Source organism: Chenopodium album, chromosome 13 (assembly GCF_948465745.1).
Source record: "Chenopodium album chromosome 13, dcCheAlbu1.1, whole genome shotgun sequence".
In the NCBI taxonomy this organism is placed as follows: domain Eukaryota; kingdom Viridiplantae; phylum Streptophyta; class Magnoliopsida; order Caryophyllales; family Amaranthaceae; genus Chenopodium; species Chenopodium album.
This window is the reverse complement of record NC_137846.1, coordinates 1,833,789-1,848,606: the sequence shown is the minus strand read 5'-3', so window position 1 is coordinate 1,848,606 and position 14,818 is coordinate 1,833,789. Positions and strand designations below refer to the sequence as shown.

General features: G+C 34.4%; 2 protein-coding genes across 2 annotated transcripts; one reads left to right on the top strand and one right to left on the bottom strand.

Moving 5' to 3' along the window:
• Positions 1-2,280: 2,280 nt before the first annotated feature.
• Positions 2,281-8,624, top strand: LOC145575896 (NAD(H) kinase 1-like). The gene is made up of 11 exons (XM_081633691.1): positions 2,281-2,395; positions 3,961-4,111; positions 4,222-4,341; positions 4,915-5,111; positions 5,326-5,439; positions 5,717-5,811; positions 5,986-6,092; positions 6,385-6,455; positions 6,993-7,071; positions 7,586-7,893; positions 8,062-8,624. The coding sequence occupies exons 1-11, from the start codon at positions 2,378-2,380 to the stop codon at positions 8,371-8,373; spliced, it is 1,572 nt and encodes a 523-aa protein (XP_081489817.1). The 5' UTR covers positions 2,281-2,377; the 3' UTR covers positions 8,374-8,624.
• A 762-nt stretch (positions 8,625-9,386) lies between these two features.
• LOC145575895 (protein RETICULATA-RELATED 4, chloroplastic-like) lies at positions 9,387-14,323 on the bottom strand. The gene is made up of 9 exons (XM_081633690.1): positions 13,705-14,323; positions 12,208-12,276; positions 11,526-11,657; positions 11,393-11,446; positions 11,222-11,266; positions 10,623-10,762; positions 10,197-10,322; positions 9,948-10,071; positions 9,387-9,851 (listed from the first exon to the last, which is right to left on the bottom strand). Exons 1-8 carry the CDS (start codon positions 14,248-14,250, stop codon positions 10,011-10,013), a joined length of 1,173 nt encoding a protein of 390 aa, XP_081489816.1. The 5' UTR covers positions 14,251-14,323; the 3' UTR covers positions 9,387-9,851; positions 9,948-10,010.
• Positions 14,324-14,818: the final 495 nt, after the last annotated feature.

The window sequence follows — 14,818 nt, the reverse complement described above, 5'->3', positions numbered from 1 at the left end:
ACATTTTGTTAGGTGATATTATGAAATAGTTTATTTTTATGGAAGAGTTGTGCAAATATTTAGTCACCTTAGCATTTGAAGATTCGACCAAAAAAAAAAAAAAATAAAAAAAAATTCAATACAGTACAAATTAAAAGTCACTATTGAAGGGATTAAGGTTTTCAAAAAAATTGTTATAATTACTTTCAAATTAACCGTTTTGCAATAAAATAAACGCAGCCTTTTATAATTTTTTTTGTTCAATCAATGTCCACCAAAAAAAAAAAAAATAAAGAAAAAAAATAAAAAGTTCCATGAATGTGGCTATCAAAGTACCAACTCCCAAACTATTAGTCGTCTTACGCGGGGGTATCTTTCCTATCGTTTTCATACATCTTTGCAAATCTTTTAAAATTCTTTAATTTTATTTTATGTAGTTAAAATATACTTTCGTATTTATTTTTTGTTTGCTTGTAATCAAATAAAGAAAAGAGAGGAAAATTCCGTTTGCTGTGTTGTCGTTTCTTCTAGAACAAAAGTATCATTTGCAAGTAAGATTCCAATTAAAATCTTAGACAAAAACATTATAATGATTAATGAACGACTCACATCTTGACAATACATACATAGTTTGATTTCAACAATCATCATTTCCACCATCACCATTAATCATACAACTAGTGAGTGACCCGGACGTTGTCCCGGATTTTTACTGTTGTACACGTACAATTAATCATAACTTATGATTTGCACTTATATGATTTTTGATTTTTTTTTTCCCATACAAATAACATAGTTGATATTGACTTACATGGTTAAATAGTCATATGTGTTATAAGAGATTGAGGGTTCGAACCTCTTATAAAATTTCTAAGTTATACGAAGTATTTCATTTCTAAGTTAATGGTATTAATGTTACAAAACGGGCTTGAATCGAATACGAAGCATAAAAATGTGGAGATTTATCTTCCGTTAAGGGAAGCCTTGCCCAACTTAAATTCAGATTATTGAAAATTGATCTTACATTTGATTTTAAGGGGATTGAGGTAGCTAAAAAGAATAGATTTCAATACACCTCATATTATAATCTTAGATATGACTTTTCAACATTGTGTATTTTTTTAATTAAAAAAATAATAAATAAATCAATACACCTCATATGTATTTTGCTATAATATATTATAATCATATAAAATACAAAGTAATTCTATATTATTAGTCAAGTTTGGATAATGGGCTATAATATTACAACTCGTTAATAAATTACTTTGTATTGTAATGTCAAATTTATAACTTAAATATATTTTTTAAATAATATTTCTAAATAACTGGAACATCATCTAATTCATCAGTTTCGTCATTCTCTTTTCATAGCAACACAAGTCTCCTCTTTTTTTTTTTTTTTTTTAAAATCCTTTCTATCTCATTTTTGCATAACCCGAGCCTTCCAAATACATGACTCATTCCATGGATTAAAAATTTACAAGTACTTGTTCATAAATCATAATAATGCAAAATGCATGATTATTTTTTTTAATTTTTGTTTTAAAATTTTTTATGAAAGAAGAACACGACGTTTAACAAAATCATGGAAGATAAAAAAGAATATTGAGTTGTAATGCTTTTTATCCGAGATAATTATGTTCAAATGATGTGTGATAGTGATATTCACATGTATTCTAATTGTAACATTTAATACCAAACCAAACAAAGTATTATTGTAAACATACATTTAATTGCTTAGAAATAAAAATAGGAAATATAATTATACTCCACATTAGATTTGAAATAACTAATAAGCTTTTACCCAACCAAGTAGAGTGTATCTAGCGCATAGAGTTTATGTGTTTTACATGCACATAGGAGGGTAATTTAGGGTTTTTATTACTTTTTTTTTCTCTCTCTTAATGGTACAGTGGTACATTTAATGTACCATTTTTCTCATGTTTCTATTATTTACAAAAACGTCATATTAATTGTGTGCATTAGCATATAGACGTTACGCGTCAAAACTTCACATTTCAAGTATAGTCCCAATCACTGGTAAAATTGTTAACACCGAAAAGAGTCAACAAATCTCGTTGTCCGAAATCATGATCTCATCTACTCTTCTCTTCCAAAGAATTGATCAAAAGTCTCCACGCCCCATAGTGGGGACTCCCTAATCTCTTTACTCTAGTCTTGAGACTTGAGAGTCGTCAAAATCTCGTTCGTTATAAATAAACCAAGAAAACCCCACTTTTTTTCTACCCTCCAACAAATATTGAAGAACTTACCAACTCCTGTATTTATTTCTTGCTGATTTCTAATCATTGAGAGAGAAAGTTCAAGTTGCAGTTGATTTTCATTATATCACTTCAATTTCACAATTTGATTGGTTTTTGGGTTGCATTTGACCATGACGACTCCTGAACTGGTAATTTTTATCATCTCTACTATTTTATAGTTCAAAGTTTGGATTTTTTTTTTGCACAATTTAGTTGAGTTTAGGGTTTCTGTTTGATTTTTTTTGTTTTGCTGTTATTTTACTTCAAGTTTGCTGTAAGAATTGTGGGTTAAGCTGCAAGTTCGTGTCTTTAAAGTTAATTGTTTGGATTGTTTTCAATGTGTGATCGTGAATGCTGATTGTTAATTGTTTGGATTGTTTTCAATGTGTGATCGTGAATGCTGATTTGGTTTTAGAAAGTTTGATGAATTTGAAGATATTGATTGAATTTAAAGCAATTAATTTTATATTAATGTTAGAAATGGGAATTATCATTTGGGTTTATTTTAAAATGGTAATGAATGCTTAGCTTGAATGCTGTATTAAAATGGGTATTATTAGTTAGGTTTATGTTAAAAGCTGGCAAGAGAGCTGATTAGCATTCTCATGAAAATAAGTACTAAATTTTGGTGTAACCCAACTTGGTTAAGTAGGTAATTATAGGCATTCCATCATTAAGACCAAGTTCCGAACCTCGGTGACCGCTTTGATTAGTGCTTTAGGAGTTCTGTGGTGATTGTCTGATGGACTTAAGGCTTATGCTTCGGTGTCTTGGCTTAGGGTGCTTAGGTTTGACCAGGCTGGACTTGTATAAAATTGGGGTGGTAGGAGATCCCCATATTGAAAAAGGAGTAGAAATGTCAGATGATGCCTTAATATTAGATAGATTTACTTAAGAGGATAAAAATTCAAAATCTAGTCTCTAAGTTATTTAATTTGTTTTTCCCTGTTTTATTTGGATCATTTCTGATTGTTTTGCTGAATAAATTGGTTTGGAAAGTGGTTTTATTCGTCATCTAGGCAGCGCTATAATTTTTAACTAGCCTTTTGACCCGTTCGATGCATGGGTTGTTACTTGGTTATTTCATATATAGATATGCTTTTCAATAGTTGAAATTTTTGATATGAAATATGAAATAATTGTTTCATTGCTAAAACTTAAAAGAAAGAAAAAAAAAAAAAAGAGAGAGAGAGAGAGAAGGTAGAACTGTAGAAGAAGATGAAGGAATTTAGTTAGTTATATATACATAAAGATCGTGGAATATGAAATGACATATTAGTTTAAGTTATATTTTAAGTCTAGGAGTTGAAAAGACATTTTTTTTTCATTATAATTCATATGTTTATGTGATGTGTATTAATTGGATCAACTTGATTTTATTATGGCGGAAATAAAACACTTTATTTTCTTTATTGAATTTGCAAGTTATAGAATGCATAAACACTTAAACAAAAAGATTTAGAAAGGTGACATGTGTCATATGGGGTAATGGGTGAGTAGTGACTTGTGATGACATGTGTCATATGAAAAATTTGTGGTTTGTGTTTTTAAATACTAAGTATAGAGTATAGATATAGATATAGATATAGATATAGATATAGATATAGATATAGATATAGATATAGATATAGATAGATTTAATCTAGACATTGAAGTGATTTTTGGCCTCATTAAAGCTTGGGCTACACTTACCATTCTTGCTCCTTGCATGTAGGAAAATGGAAGGGTTTCCAGTTCATATCATGAAAATGGAACTTCAGAAATGGTTCCCCTGGCTTATTCGGAAAAGGCAATACAAGAGATGCTTCAGCTACCTCTCGAAGGATTAGACAATAATCTTGTAGAGTTTTCTGAAGCTATGAGAAGTAAGATTAGTCAAATCCTGGTAGTATATCTAGTTTACAGTAGTCATATTTTTCAGTGTTCTTACGTTCAACCTGTGATAAAATGCTTATGGATTTGTCTGCTGCTTTAGCTGTTGCAAAGGCACTGAGGCGTGCTGCAGAAGGAAAAACTTCTGCTCAAGCTGAGGCAGCTGAATGGAAGCGAATGTTTGAGCTGGAGAAGGCAAAGACTCTCCAACTAGAACGCAAAGGTCTCCTATATATACATGGACAACTTATATTATTTTGCTTATGACTTCCTTTGCTTGCAGCTGTGGTTTGGTGTACTGAGTTATATTAATTGTAGAATGATTTCTTGCAGTTCTTTCCGTAGTTCATTCATTAATGTATATAGTTATATACATAGAATGAATTCTTTTGCAGTCCCTTTCTGTAGTTCAATCATTAAAGTAATAGAAGTTTGCATTCACGTTTATACGGGTAATTAACTAAATTGTAGGGAAAACATAGCTTCACAAACCCAAACACTTTTCAATGACTAGGTTGAAGGAACTGATGGACCTTTAGACATTTAAAGTGCTCAAAAAATTATTAGTTATGCTGAGTGGTCTAAGATGAAGATCCATGGTTGTTATGAAGGTCTTCTGTTGGGCAGATTTTGATATTCCTTGTCAAATGCTTCATTATGTTCAGATTGTATTTCCTTATTCAGTATATCTGCCACTCTGCCAGAGGCTCCCAACATTGCTGTCAATGATTAGCCTTTAAAAGGACTAAACCTCTGGTATCTAGAAGTGTTGTGATGAGTTGATCTTTCATTGCAGCATCATCGTCTGTTAATTCTGGTTGTGATCTCCCTAATAAGAGACCAGCTGACTTGCCTGACCAACCAGAAAAGTGTCTCCCGGAAAATGGGAAAAACGGGCATTGCTGTGGGGCAAATGGAATCTGCAATCATGAGGTGCTTGATGGGGAACCAACATCAGATTCTGAGTCTGTGGACAAAAAGATGGTGAAGAAGGTAATAGTTAATTGTACCATCTTTGGATGTGATTTAGCTTGCTGTTTCTTGTTCAATCGAAATGATCTGAAATTGAGAGACCCATCCTTCGCATTCATAATATCCATTTCAATTTTATTGACCATCAATATTAAAATTCTTTCCTCATTATGTTGGGCATTGAAATTCCCTTGCTAATGGTACCCTCTCCAATTACTTTTTTGTTTTTATGCAGGCATCATTCAAACTTTCATGGAATAGAAACCGTTCAAAGGGAAATCGGTATAAGCATGATGTAGTCTCTTTTGAAAGTGGAAACATAAAAACTACAGAGCGCAGTAGCAAACAGGTATACATGTACAACAATGCTGCTTGCTGCTAATAGTTAGTGGATCACAGTTATTATGTCTGTATTGCATAACTTGCAAACTAATATAAATAAACGATCTAGTTTGCAGATTCTAATAGTTAATTATGTCTGTATAGAATAACTCGTCTTTCACGAATGATTGCTTGTTGCATGCTTAGAACTCAATGCTAAGGTTTTCCAGTGGCTAAGGAATTGGGTTCTTCTATGTTTAGCCCCTCTTTGTCTCAATTGAGTGATTGTTTGTTCCATGTTTCAGATATATCTCAAGTGGGACAGTAATCCCCAAACTGTTCTTATTTTGACCAAGCCAAAATCAGATTCTGTGAAACTTCTATGCTCTGAACTAGTCAGGTAAACAATGCTAACTATTAATGTGCCAGTATATCAATGCTCTGCTGTGATGAAGTTCTTTTTGGATCCAATACCTGTATTCTATTTGAATCCTTTAAGGAAGTTGTTTGTGCCATCAATCTGAGAAGCTACTGTAGGTTCAAGAAACCCCAGATATAATTTCAATTTTTGCAGATGGTTGAAGGAACAGAAGAATCTAAACATTTATGTGGAACCACGAGTTCAATCTGATCTCACAAAGGAATCATCTTTCTTCAACTTTGTCCAGACCTGGAAGGATGGTAAGATTGAAAGATCTAGTACTTCGACTTAATATTGCCAGTACCTATTTTAAAGCTAGCATATTGCTATTAGTACTTCCATATAGAACAACTTACAACACTTGTGCTTCTTGTCACTTTATGTAGTTTTTGAATTTTTGATTTACTCATAGTAGCCTTGACATTCTTTAGCTTTTGTTTTTTTATGTTAGTCCTTTTATGGATGACGAGACGAGGAACACAATTTACTTCACGCAGTCTATGCTTTACTATGTTTTTAAATCTATTTCTTTTTTTCGTATTTAATTGACAGATGAGATCTTGCACTTGCATAAAAAAGTTGATCTAGTTGTGACTCTTGGTGGGGATGGAACTGTAATTTGGGTATGTTTCATTTCCTTTTCTATTTAATTTATTGGACTGCAAATGACAAAAAGAGTTTAGATACATGAGAAGGATTAGCTTGATCTGCACTAAAATAATTCATACACTTAACTGCTCATATACATGCAAAAGTTGTTTATCTCCAGAAATTGCTGTCTTGAGAATATCGAGTTCTATGATCATGGCCAAATTCAATAATGAAATTCATGACTAAAAAATAAGAAAGAATCATTTAGTCATTTTCATGAAAGAGCTCTTGACAGCTTAGAAACATGAGGGCTTTTGCAGTGGTTCTTTCTACTATTCCCTTCCAAAATCTGAACATTCAGGTCTTTAGAGTCTTTCAGGATTAGCCTGTTTTGCTATTTTTGCTTTGTTTGATTTAGATATATACAACTCAGCCATTGGCAGGGTTCTCTTAGATTATTGACATATATCTTTTAGGAAGTCATACACACGTAAATGCTAGCAGCTAGCTATTGATTTAATGTTACTCATTTCTTGCAATCCTAGGCTAATTTCTAATTCTTGCTGCAGGCTGCTTCATTGTTCAAAGGACCAGTTCCTCCTGTAGTTCCACTTTCTATGGGATCTCTGGGCTTCATGACTGCATTTCGTATCCTTTGTGCTTTCCATATTGCTCTTTTGGGCTCTTGGCTCATAAATACAAGTATTTGTTTTCAAGTAAAAGTCATTTGAGGAAACCAAATAAGCATTTAATGTGTTTTCAACAAGTTTAACTTAATGCTCTGGGAATGATTCATGAGAGAGAGAAAACTTTGTTTATGAAAAAGTTTAATGGTATGTTCTCTCTCTAAACTTGTGCAATTTTGATGTTTTCTTCTCATGAAGTTTGTCTAAAAGGGTTAGCCAAACATTCCAATCCTCTCCTCTTAAAGCTATTCCCAATGAAATTTTTATTGGGAGCAGTCACAGGGTAATCACACGCTTCCTTTAGGATTAGGGATTTCATTGTTGGTATGCTAGACGCTTAAATAACCCAGATTTTGAACAGATATGGTAACTTACGTTGATCAACATGCTAGAACCCTTTCCTTCAAAGAAAAATAAATGCAAGAACCCTAATAATTTTTTATTTTTTTTTAGAGTTGTTCTTTAACACATCTTAGATAGGGAGCAATACAAGGAATCACTTGATTCGGTGCTTCGAGGTCCTGTTTGCATCACATTGCGACACAGGTTGATGTGCCATGTCATTCGAGAGGAGGCAAAACATGAGTTCGATGCAGAGGAGCCAATTCTTGTTTTGAATGAAGTTACAATTGATCGAGGGATATCCCCATTTCTCACAAATCTTGAATGCTATTGTGACAACAATTTCATGACGTGTGTTCAAGGAGACGGATTAATTTTATCCACCACATCTGGAAGCACGGCATATTCATTGGCAGCTGGAGGATCTATGGTCCATCCACAGGTTTGATCTTCGTTTATAATTGTTGATTGTACACACTTTAACTGTCGTTCACTACTGATCCCTCTATACTGTTCTTCTAATTGATTATTTTACTGAGTAGAATTTCATGTACAAATGCTCAACGCAAATGAACACTTCATAGCTTTCTGACTATGATTCTATTGACAGGTTCCTGGCATTTTATTCACACCAATTTGTCCCCACTCTCTGTCCTTTCGGCCCCTTATACTGCCAGAGCATGTAACAGTGAGAGTGCAAGTACCATATAACAGCAGAAGTCCTGCATATGCATCATTCGATGGGAAAGACAGAAAAGAGTTGGGTCCTGGTGATACACTTATATGTAGCATGGCTCCTTGGCCTGTGCCAACTGCATGTCAAGTTGATTCTACCAGTGATTTCTTGCGCAGCATCCACGAGGGACTGCACTGGAATCTGAGAAAGATACAGAACTCTGATGGTCCTAGTTCTGGCACATAATACTCAACATAATAGTCTGCAAGTGTTTAGTTTGCCAAATATGCGGTTTTTCATTTCACAGATCTAGGTGAGAGATTGTCAACATGAATGGCTGGTTTCATCTTTCTTCATGCCACTGTATTGTAGGTGAGCAATTGTGTAATCTATAGAACTGACGATCATGAAAGATGGACCAACCATAAAATGTATTAATCTTACAAGTATGATGTATACCATTACTCAAAGTGCAATCACTACATTTTAACACAGCATTCAAGCTAAGCATTCTTACTGTCTTCCAGGGTTGGATGGGTGCCCGTGTCCAAAGGTTATCCATTAGCTGGTGAGATTTGGAAAGACCCTAAACTCAATGGTTAACTATTTAACTCAAGCAAGAAATAGCAAGTCATACATGTAATTCCCTTGAAGATATATCTAAAATTCTTGAAAAAGAAACTACAAATCTGCTAAATGGTTTCCTTACCTCTGTACAACCTCATTGGGTTAAAGTCCTGCACCATGATCTAACCTGCTAATAGCATATACGAAGTATCTATCAAAGATAACTGTCTGTGAAGTGTAGACCTTAAGGGTCACATGGTGTGGCTATACAACCTTTGGCTCGATTGCGATTATGTCTAGCAAATAGTTCCCATTAAATTTTTAGTATAAATGACCCTAATACTCCAAAAATGTTACTCAAACTTACCCTAATAACCCTAACAGTTAGGTGCATTTACAGATTGAAGTAGAGAAGAGATGAAAGCAACTGAACCTTGGGAACAAGTCAGACAACTTTATAGGAAGGCAAGATAGAATACACTAATAGACTGAAACTACTACCATATAGTACCAATTTCAAGTATAAACTTCGAATCAAATTCCTACGAATGTATAAATAACCAACATGAACAGATGCATAGAGTAGTTCATATGCTCCCTAAACTTCTCCGTTCTCACTCATATTGTGTACAATATTTTGAACGAATTACATTTCACACCTCAATTCTAAAGTAGAAATAAAACCTCCCAACTGTGAGAAAAAAAATCCTCAAAACACTTCCATATCACAATAATATCATAAACATCTTTAACATTATTGGCAAATTTTGAATATTAACATATCATCATCATATATAACACAATTGCATTCAGGTATTCCCCTCCCTTAAACAGAAAATAGAAAGGAGAAAATGCTCAACTCTAATTAAGTGCATAATTGCAATAATTAACCAAAAGGCATCTCCAAAGTCTGTTGAAATTGCTCACAGCTCAAATCAAACGCACAACTGAAATAATTTTTGAATCAAGAGGCAGCTTCAAACACTGTTGGCAATCCTTGTCAAGTCCCAAAGAACCATCTAGCGCAAAGCAAAAGGAAAGGTCTCCCTTCCTGGCCCTGAAATGAAAATGTAACAGGAATTGCCATCCGACTTACCTTGTAAATATGTTTAGTCTTCTAGAGCACCTCACTTTCAAGACATAAATGTGGAAAAATACTACATAGAAAAAAACAAAAGGGGTATATCAACATATGCAACTGGCTCCATTCCCGTATGCAGATTAAACACAGCATTGTAACATGAAGCACCAACCTCTTGTATGACAAATCAGTTGATCTACGTTCTGTGTGATGGAAATGCAAAGCGAATCTACTCCTAAGCATGATTTTCATCATGAGCTTTCTGAATTCCAATCCAGCGTGCATAGTCCACCCACCTAACAGATACAGTAAACATTGCAGAAAATGAGGCAGCCAGATAAGGCAAGATGAATTATAGAGCAGGGATGTGAAGTGAAAAGGAGGATAAAAATGTATTCATGAAAACATAGAGTACACTTACAATAATGAACCCAAGAATGTGTTGCCCGTCCGTACAGCAAAGCAAAGAGCACTTAGCACAAGTTTCTGGTTGTGGAACATTGGTTCCAGTATCCGTTGTTCAACAATACCAGCTAAAAATTGATACCTGCATAAAAGAAACATCAGTAACAGGCGCAACAGCCAATTAAAAATATCACCAGTTTAACCTACGGAGTAAATGAATTTGTGATACCCACATCAATACATAATCACAAAGTTAATAGAAACAGATATGTCCTGCTAAAAGCCTACAAGGACATACGGGGTATAATATTTTGTGTGTGCAGCAACCCCCCTTGTTCCACCAGATGTAAACAGACAGAATTCACAGCAAAAAAAAAAAAAAAAAAAAAAAAAAAAAAAAAAAAAAAAGGAAAAAAAAATTCAAACCAATACTTGAACGTACCTCAGGTTGCTTGAAACTGCCATATATACACCATAACCCACACTAGTGGATAGTATAGGAACAGTCTCCACTTCATCAGCAGCTGACTTATCAACAGCTTTACGTGCATTGATCACGGCATTTGTTATGGTTGTACCAACCTGTAAAAAATAAACCCATCATCAAGCTTGTAGCTTCAGACATTCGGTGATCTCTGTAAGGCAATAAAATCACCAATCCGAACAATAATATGTAGGGGCATTGGAGAGGATTTACAAGAGGACATATAACATAAATCATGTATTATAGACTATAATACAACAACATGCTTTATGAAGAATGACACGTGAAAGTCAAGAATGGTGAAATTTGCAGTTTTATCCCTTCCAAAAAGTTAAATGATAAGTTTCAATGGTGACAAAAAAGCTTAGATATCAAGAATAAACCATAGCCCAAGTCCCATACTTCCTATAAAGAAGATGAGCTCATAGTTAGTTGAGAATGATTTTAAGTTACCAATGATTTAGATATATATTGCCAAATATTAAATCCAAGCAATATTTCTGAAGTTAGAGAACGTGCTAGGTTTATCTGAATAAGCACAAAAATCAATAGCATACCAAAGAGGATGTAGTGCCAACAGCAAAAAGCTTTGCCCCATTACGCTGCAAAAAGAAATACATCAAAATGTATCAAATATAGCTTCAGCATGAAACTCTTTTGTCAACATATTTCAATGCTCAAAAAGTTAAAGATAATAAAACCCATGGAACCATAACCAATGAACTTACCACAATAGCTCCCATCCTTTGTATAAATGAATACGAAGCACCACCAAGAGCAATCTAGAAATAGAGACATTTACATCAAATCTGACACGTAGTAAAATAATCAGACATAAGTAATTTTGCACCAACTAAAGACCTGGAAAGCATTATCAGGACAGCTGTGGAAGAACTTTGTAATAGGTCCAGCATTCAATGCAAGAGGTTGCCGGAGGGCTACAGTTGGAGCAGGAAGATAGACGAGCATGAAATCCGCAATGACGGCCATAACCTTTTATAGAAGCAATGAAGTTATCAAAAACTAGTATCAATAAAACACTTGCATGCAAATTCAAAACTGTGAGTCCATGATGAACATGAGTATTCAATTAGCGCCACAATTTGACATAGAGCTGAGAGCTCATTTGGCATTCATAACCTATCCTGACTATTACCCCAGCCTTGGCACTTCACTTAGTAGGGTGAGGGGAGCTGATAAGACTGGTAAATAACTTGATTTACACTGGTAAATAACTTGACCAGCTGTTCCCAATGGCTATTCCAATATTCAGACATCAAAGAATATGGAGTACAAGATGAGATTAGCGACGAGACTACTGAATTAGTAGGATCATTTTATACGATTCCATCCATGTATACAAATGGAAGAAGCCAGGGCATCTCGATTACACATCCCATTTTCTAGATATACTATCAGGTAATCACATGAGAAAGAAGAAGCATAAACAATAGAGATGAGCATGATACATCAAGTTAAACCATTGGCTGAATGACAAGCAACAGTGAACACAATCAATTGTAGCATATTGCAAATAACATACCACATCTGCAAAAACAACTTCCAATTCGTTGAAGAAATTCTCCTTTCTCTTCTCATATTCTGCAGCAGTCTGAACCCAAAAACAAAATTAAACACAATTATTGATTGTTCAAATGTGTCACATGGTAGTTCACAAGGGACTCAAAACATAGAGACCAAAGAAGAAGATGAAGAGATAAGTCCATCTATAACAAGAAAGAAGATCACAAGAACCAGTAAGCTTTTATAAACTAAGGATCACCTCTTTACTAAGTAGTATAATATTAGGAATTTAGGATTAAAAAGTCAAGCGTACTTTATTGTGATTAAAGCAGGACACAATAATATGAAATCAAACATTGACAGCACTTTACAGCCACATAAACAGATTACCGAGAATCAATCAACAATCAAAGCCTTAATCCCATAAGTGGGGTCGGCTACATGAATCAAATTTGATTATTCCGTGTGTTCATCCACAAAAATTTTCCTCCTCCAACCCTTACGAATTACGATCCAAAACCTCATACTCATGCAAGTCAGATTACCAAGAATGAAAAAGCATTTTATTAAGGAAAACTGATACCCTCTGTTTTTGTCAAAACCATTGGTGGGTTGCAAATTATGAAATTAGTATAGCAGACTCTGGCTGGGCTCCAATGACAATTATTGAACTACTCAAATTTTCCGATTCAACATATATTATGAATTGACCACACATTCCTGGGATTACTAATCTCAAGAGCTTAACACAATTTTCTCCTTAAAGTGATATCATTATGGACCTAATCGCTAAAGCAAAGCTTTTGGATTGAACTTTTTCATCGAATATATGATTGTCGGGATGCCCCAAATCATTAGGAGCATAAAAAATCCAAAAGGAAAAAAAAGATAGCAAAAGCTACCCAACCTATCAAACTCTTAAATGCTAGAATTTGTCTCCCGAAAAAGATTGAAATGGCACCATGAAGACAACCCACCGCTGGAACTTGCAGCCATAAACCACCTAAAAAAATTTGCGCTTGATCTCCTCATACCATATTTAGATACCTAAAGCACCTCCCTCAACACCAAGAATGTCCAAGTACTTAATTTTCACGCACTAAATGAATATATTCCCTAAAAAGATATCATCACACTAAAAAAGTAAACCTCCACAATCATAAATGTACACTTCCACACTCTCAAAAGTATATTACAACATTCTAAAGGAATATATTCCCCAGCATTCAGCTCTATGGTAGTAAAAAAGCTTCAATCACCACGAAAACCAACGAAGATAATCCATTAACAAAATACTACGTAATAACTACCAAAACATTCAACATTACATAATGATCAATGACGTACTTCTAATAATCCTATATTATGTCTAAATTAGAAATATCAGGGGAAAACAATAGTACATTGTCGTCAAATTTATTCATAAGTATAAAACTTATTCATCAAATTAATCATAAGTATCAAATGTAAAACAAATTAAGAATTGACGAAGAAATCAAATTCAAGAATAACAAACCTTAGTGAAGACACCAACACCACATTCCATACCAACTTTGGCCAAAAACAGATCATCAGCCAACAATCTTTCCCTAAACCCTCCGAATTGAAGCAACCATCGCAAAAACGCCGATTTCTCGAGTTCTAGATACTTCCTCACAATCTCCACTGGAATCCTGCCTTCTTCAATCGCAGTCGCCAAATCCTTCGGCAAACTATCAACCGATCGTCCGATCTCCGATAACATCAAAAATGCATCCTTCTTATTCTTACTATCACCGGAATCATCGTCATCACCACCTCCACCACCACCACCGCCTCCGCTGCCGGAGATTCCGCCGTCGCCGGAATCTCCACCGGAGTAACCGAGAGGGAGAAGTTGGCGAATGTGAGAAGGAGAACGACGGAGGAGGTTGGAGGAGACGGAAAGAGGATTGAGTTGTTTGGAGGAGAAAGAAAGCGTTAATGGCGGCGGAAGAAGCGGAGGAGAGAGATTCCGGCGATGGTGAAGGTTGGGGTTGGAAGGTGAAGAGGAGAGAGAAAACGACATGGCGGCGATCGCCATTGTTGAGTTTTTTTCAAGGTTTTTGAATTTTGGAGAGAGAAAACGAAAGGTGGTTTTGTTTGTTTTTTAGGTCTAAAATTTTAGCTCCAATTTTAATGGGAAAGAAAAAGTAAGTTAAAGTCAAACTTTGAGGATTTTTAAGTCGTGTGATTAACGCACTTACTATTTTGAGGGTGGTTTCAAAGTTTGGAATTAAAGTTCCTCTAAATTAGGTGTGTTATTAGGTGAGACTCTCTTTACTTGTTTAAGAAATTTTTAGTAGTAGAAGTAGTTGCTAGTTAGCTCATTCCTTCAACTATTTTGTCTAACTTTTTTATAGTTTTGGGTTTATGTATGAGTTATATTCTTTGTCGCAAAAACAATCTTTGACATTAAGATTCTCTTAAATAATTATCGAAAAAATAGGTGAATAGGTAGTTAGAAATGACATAAAATATACGAATATTTTGTCTTATATCTAAATTTTCTTGCAAATCCTAACACAAAAATATATTTGTCCTTTTAGAATTTAATATTTTTTTAAAAAAAAAAAAAATTATGTGTGTGTGTGAGAGCCTGTGAGGTGATC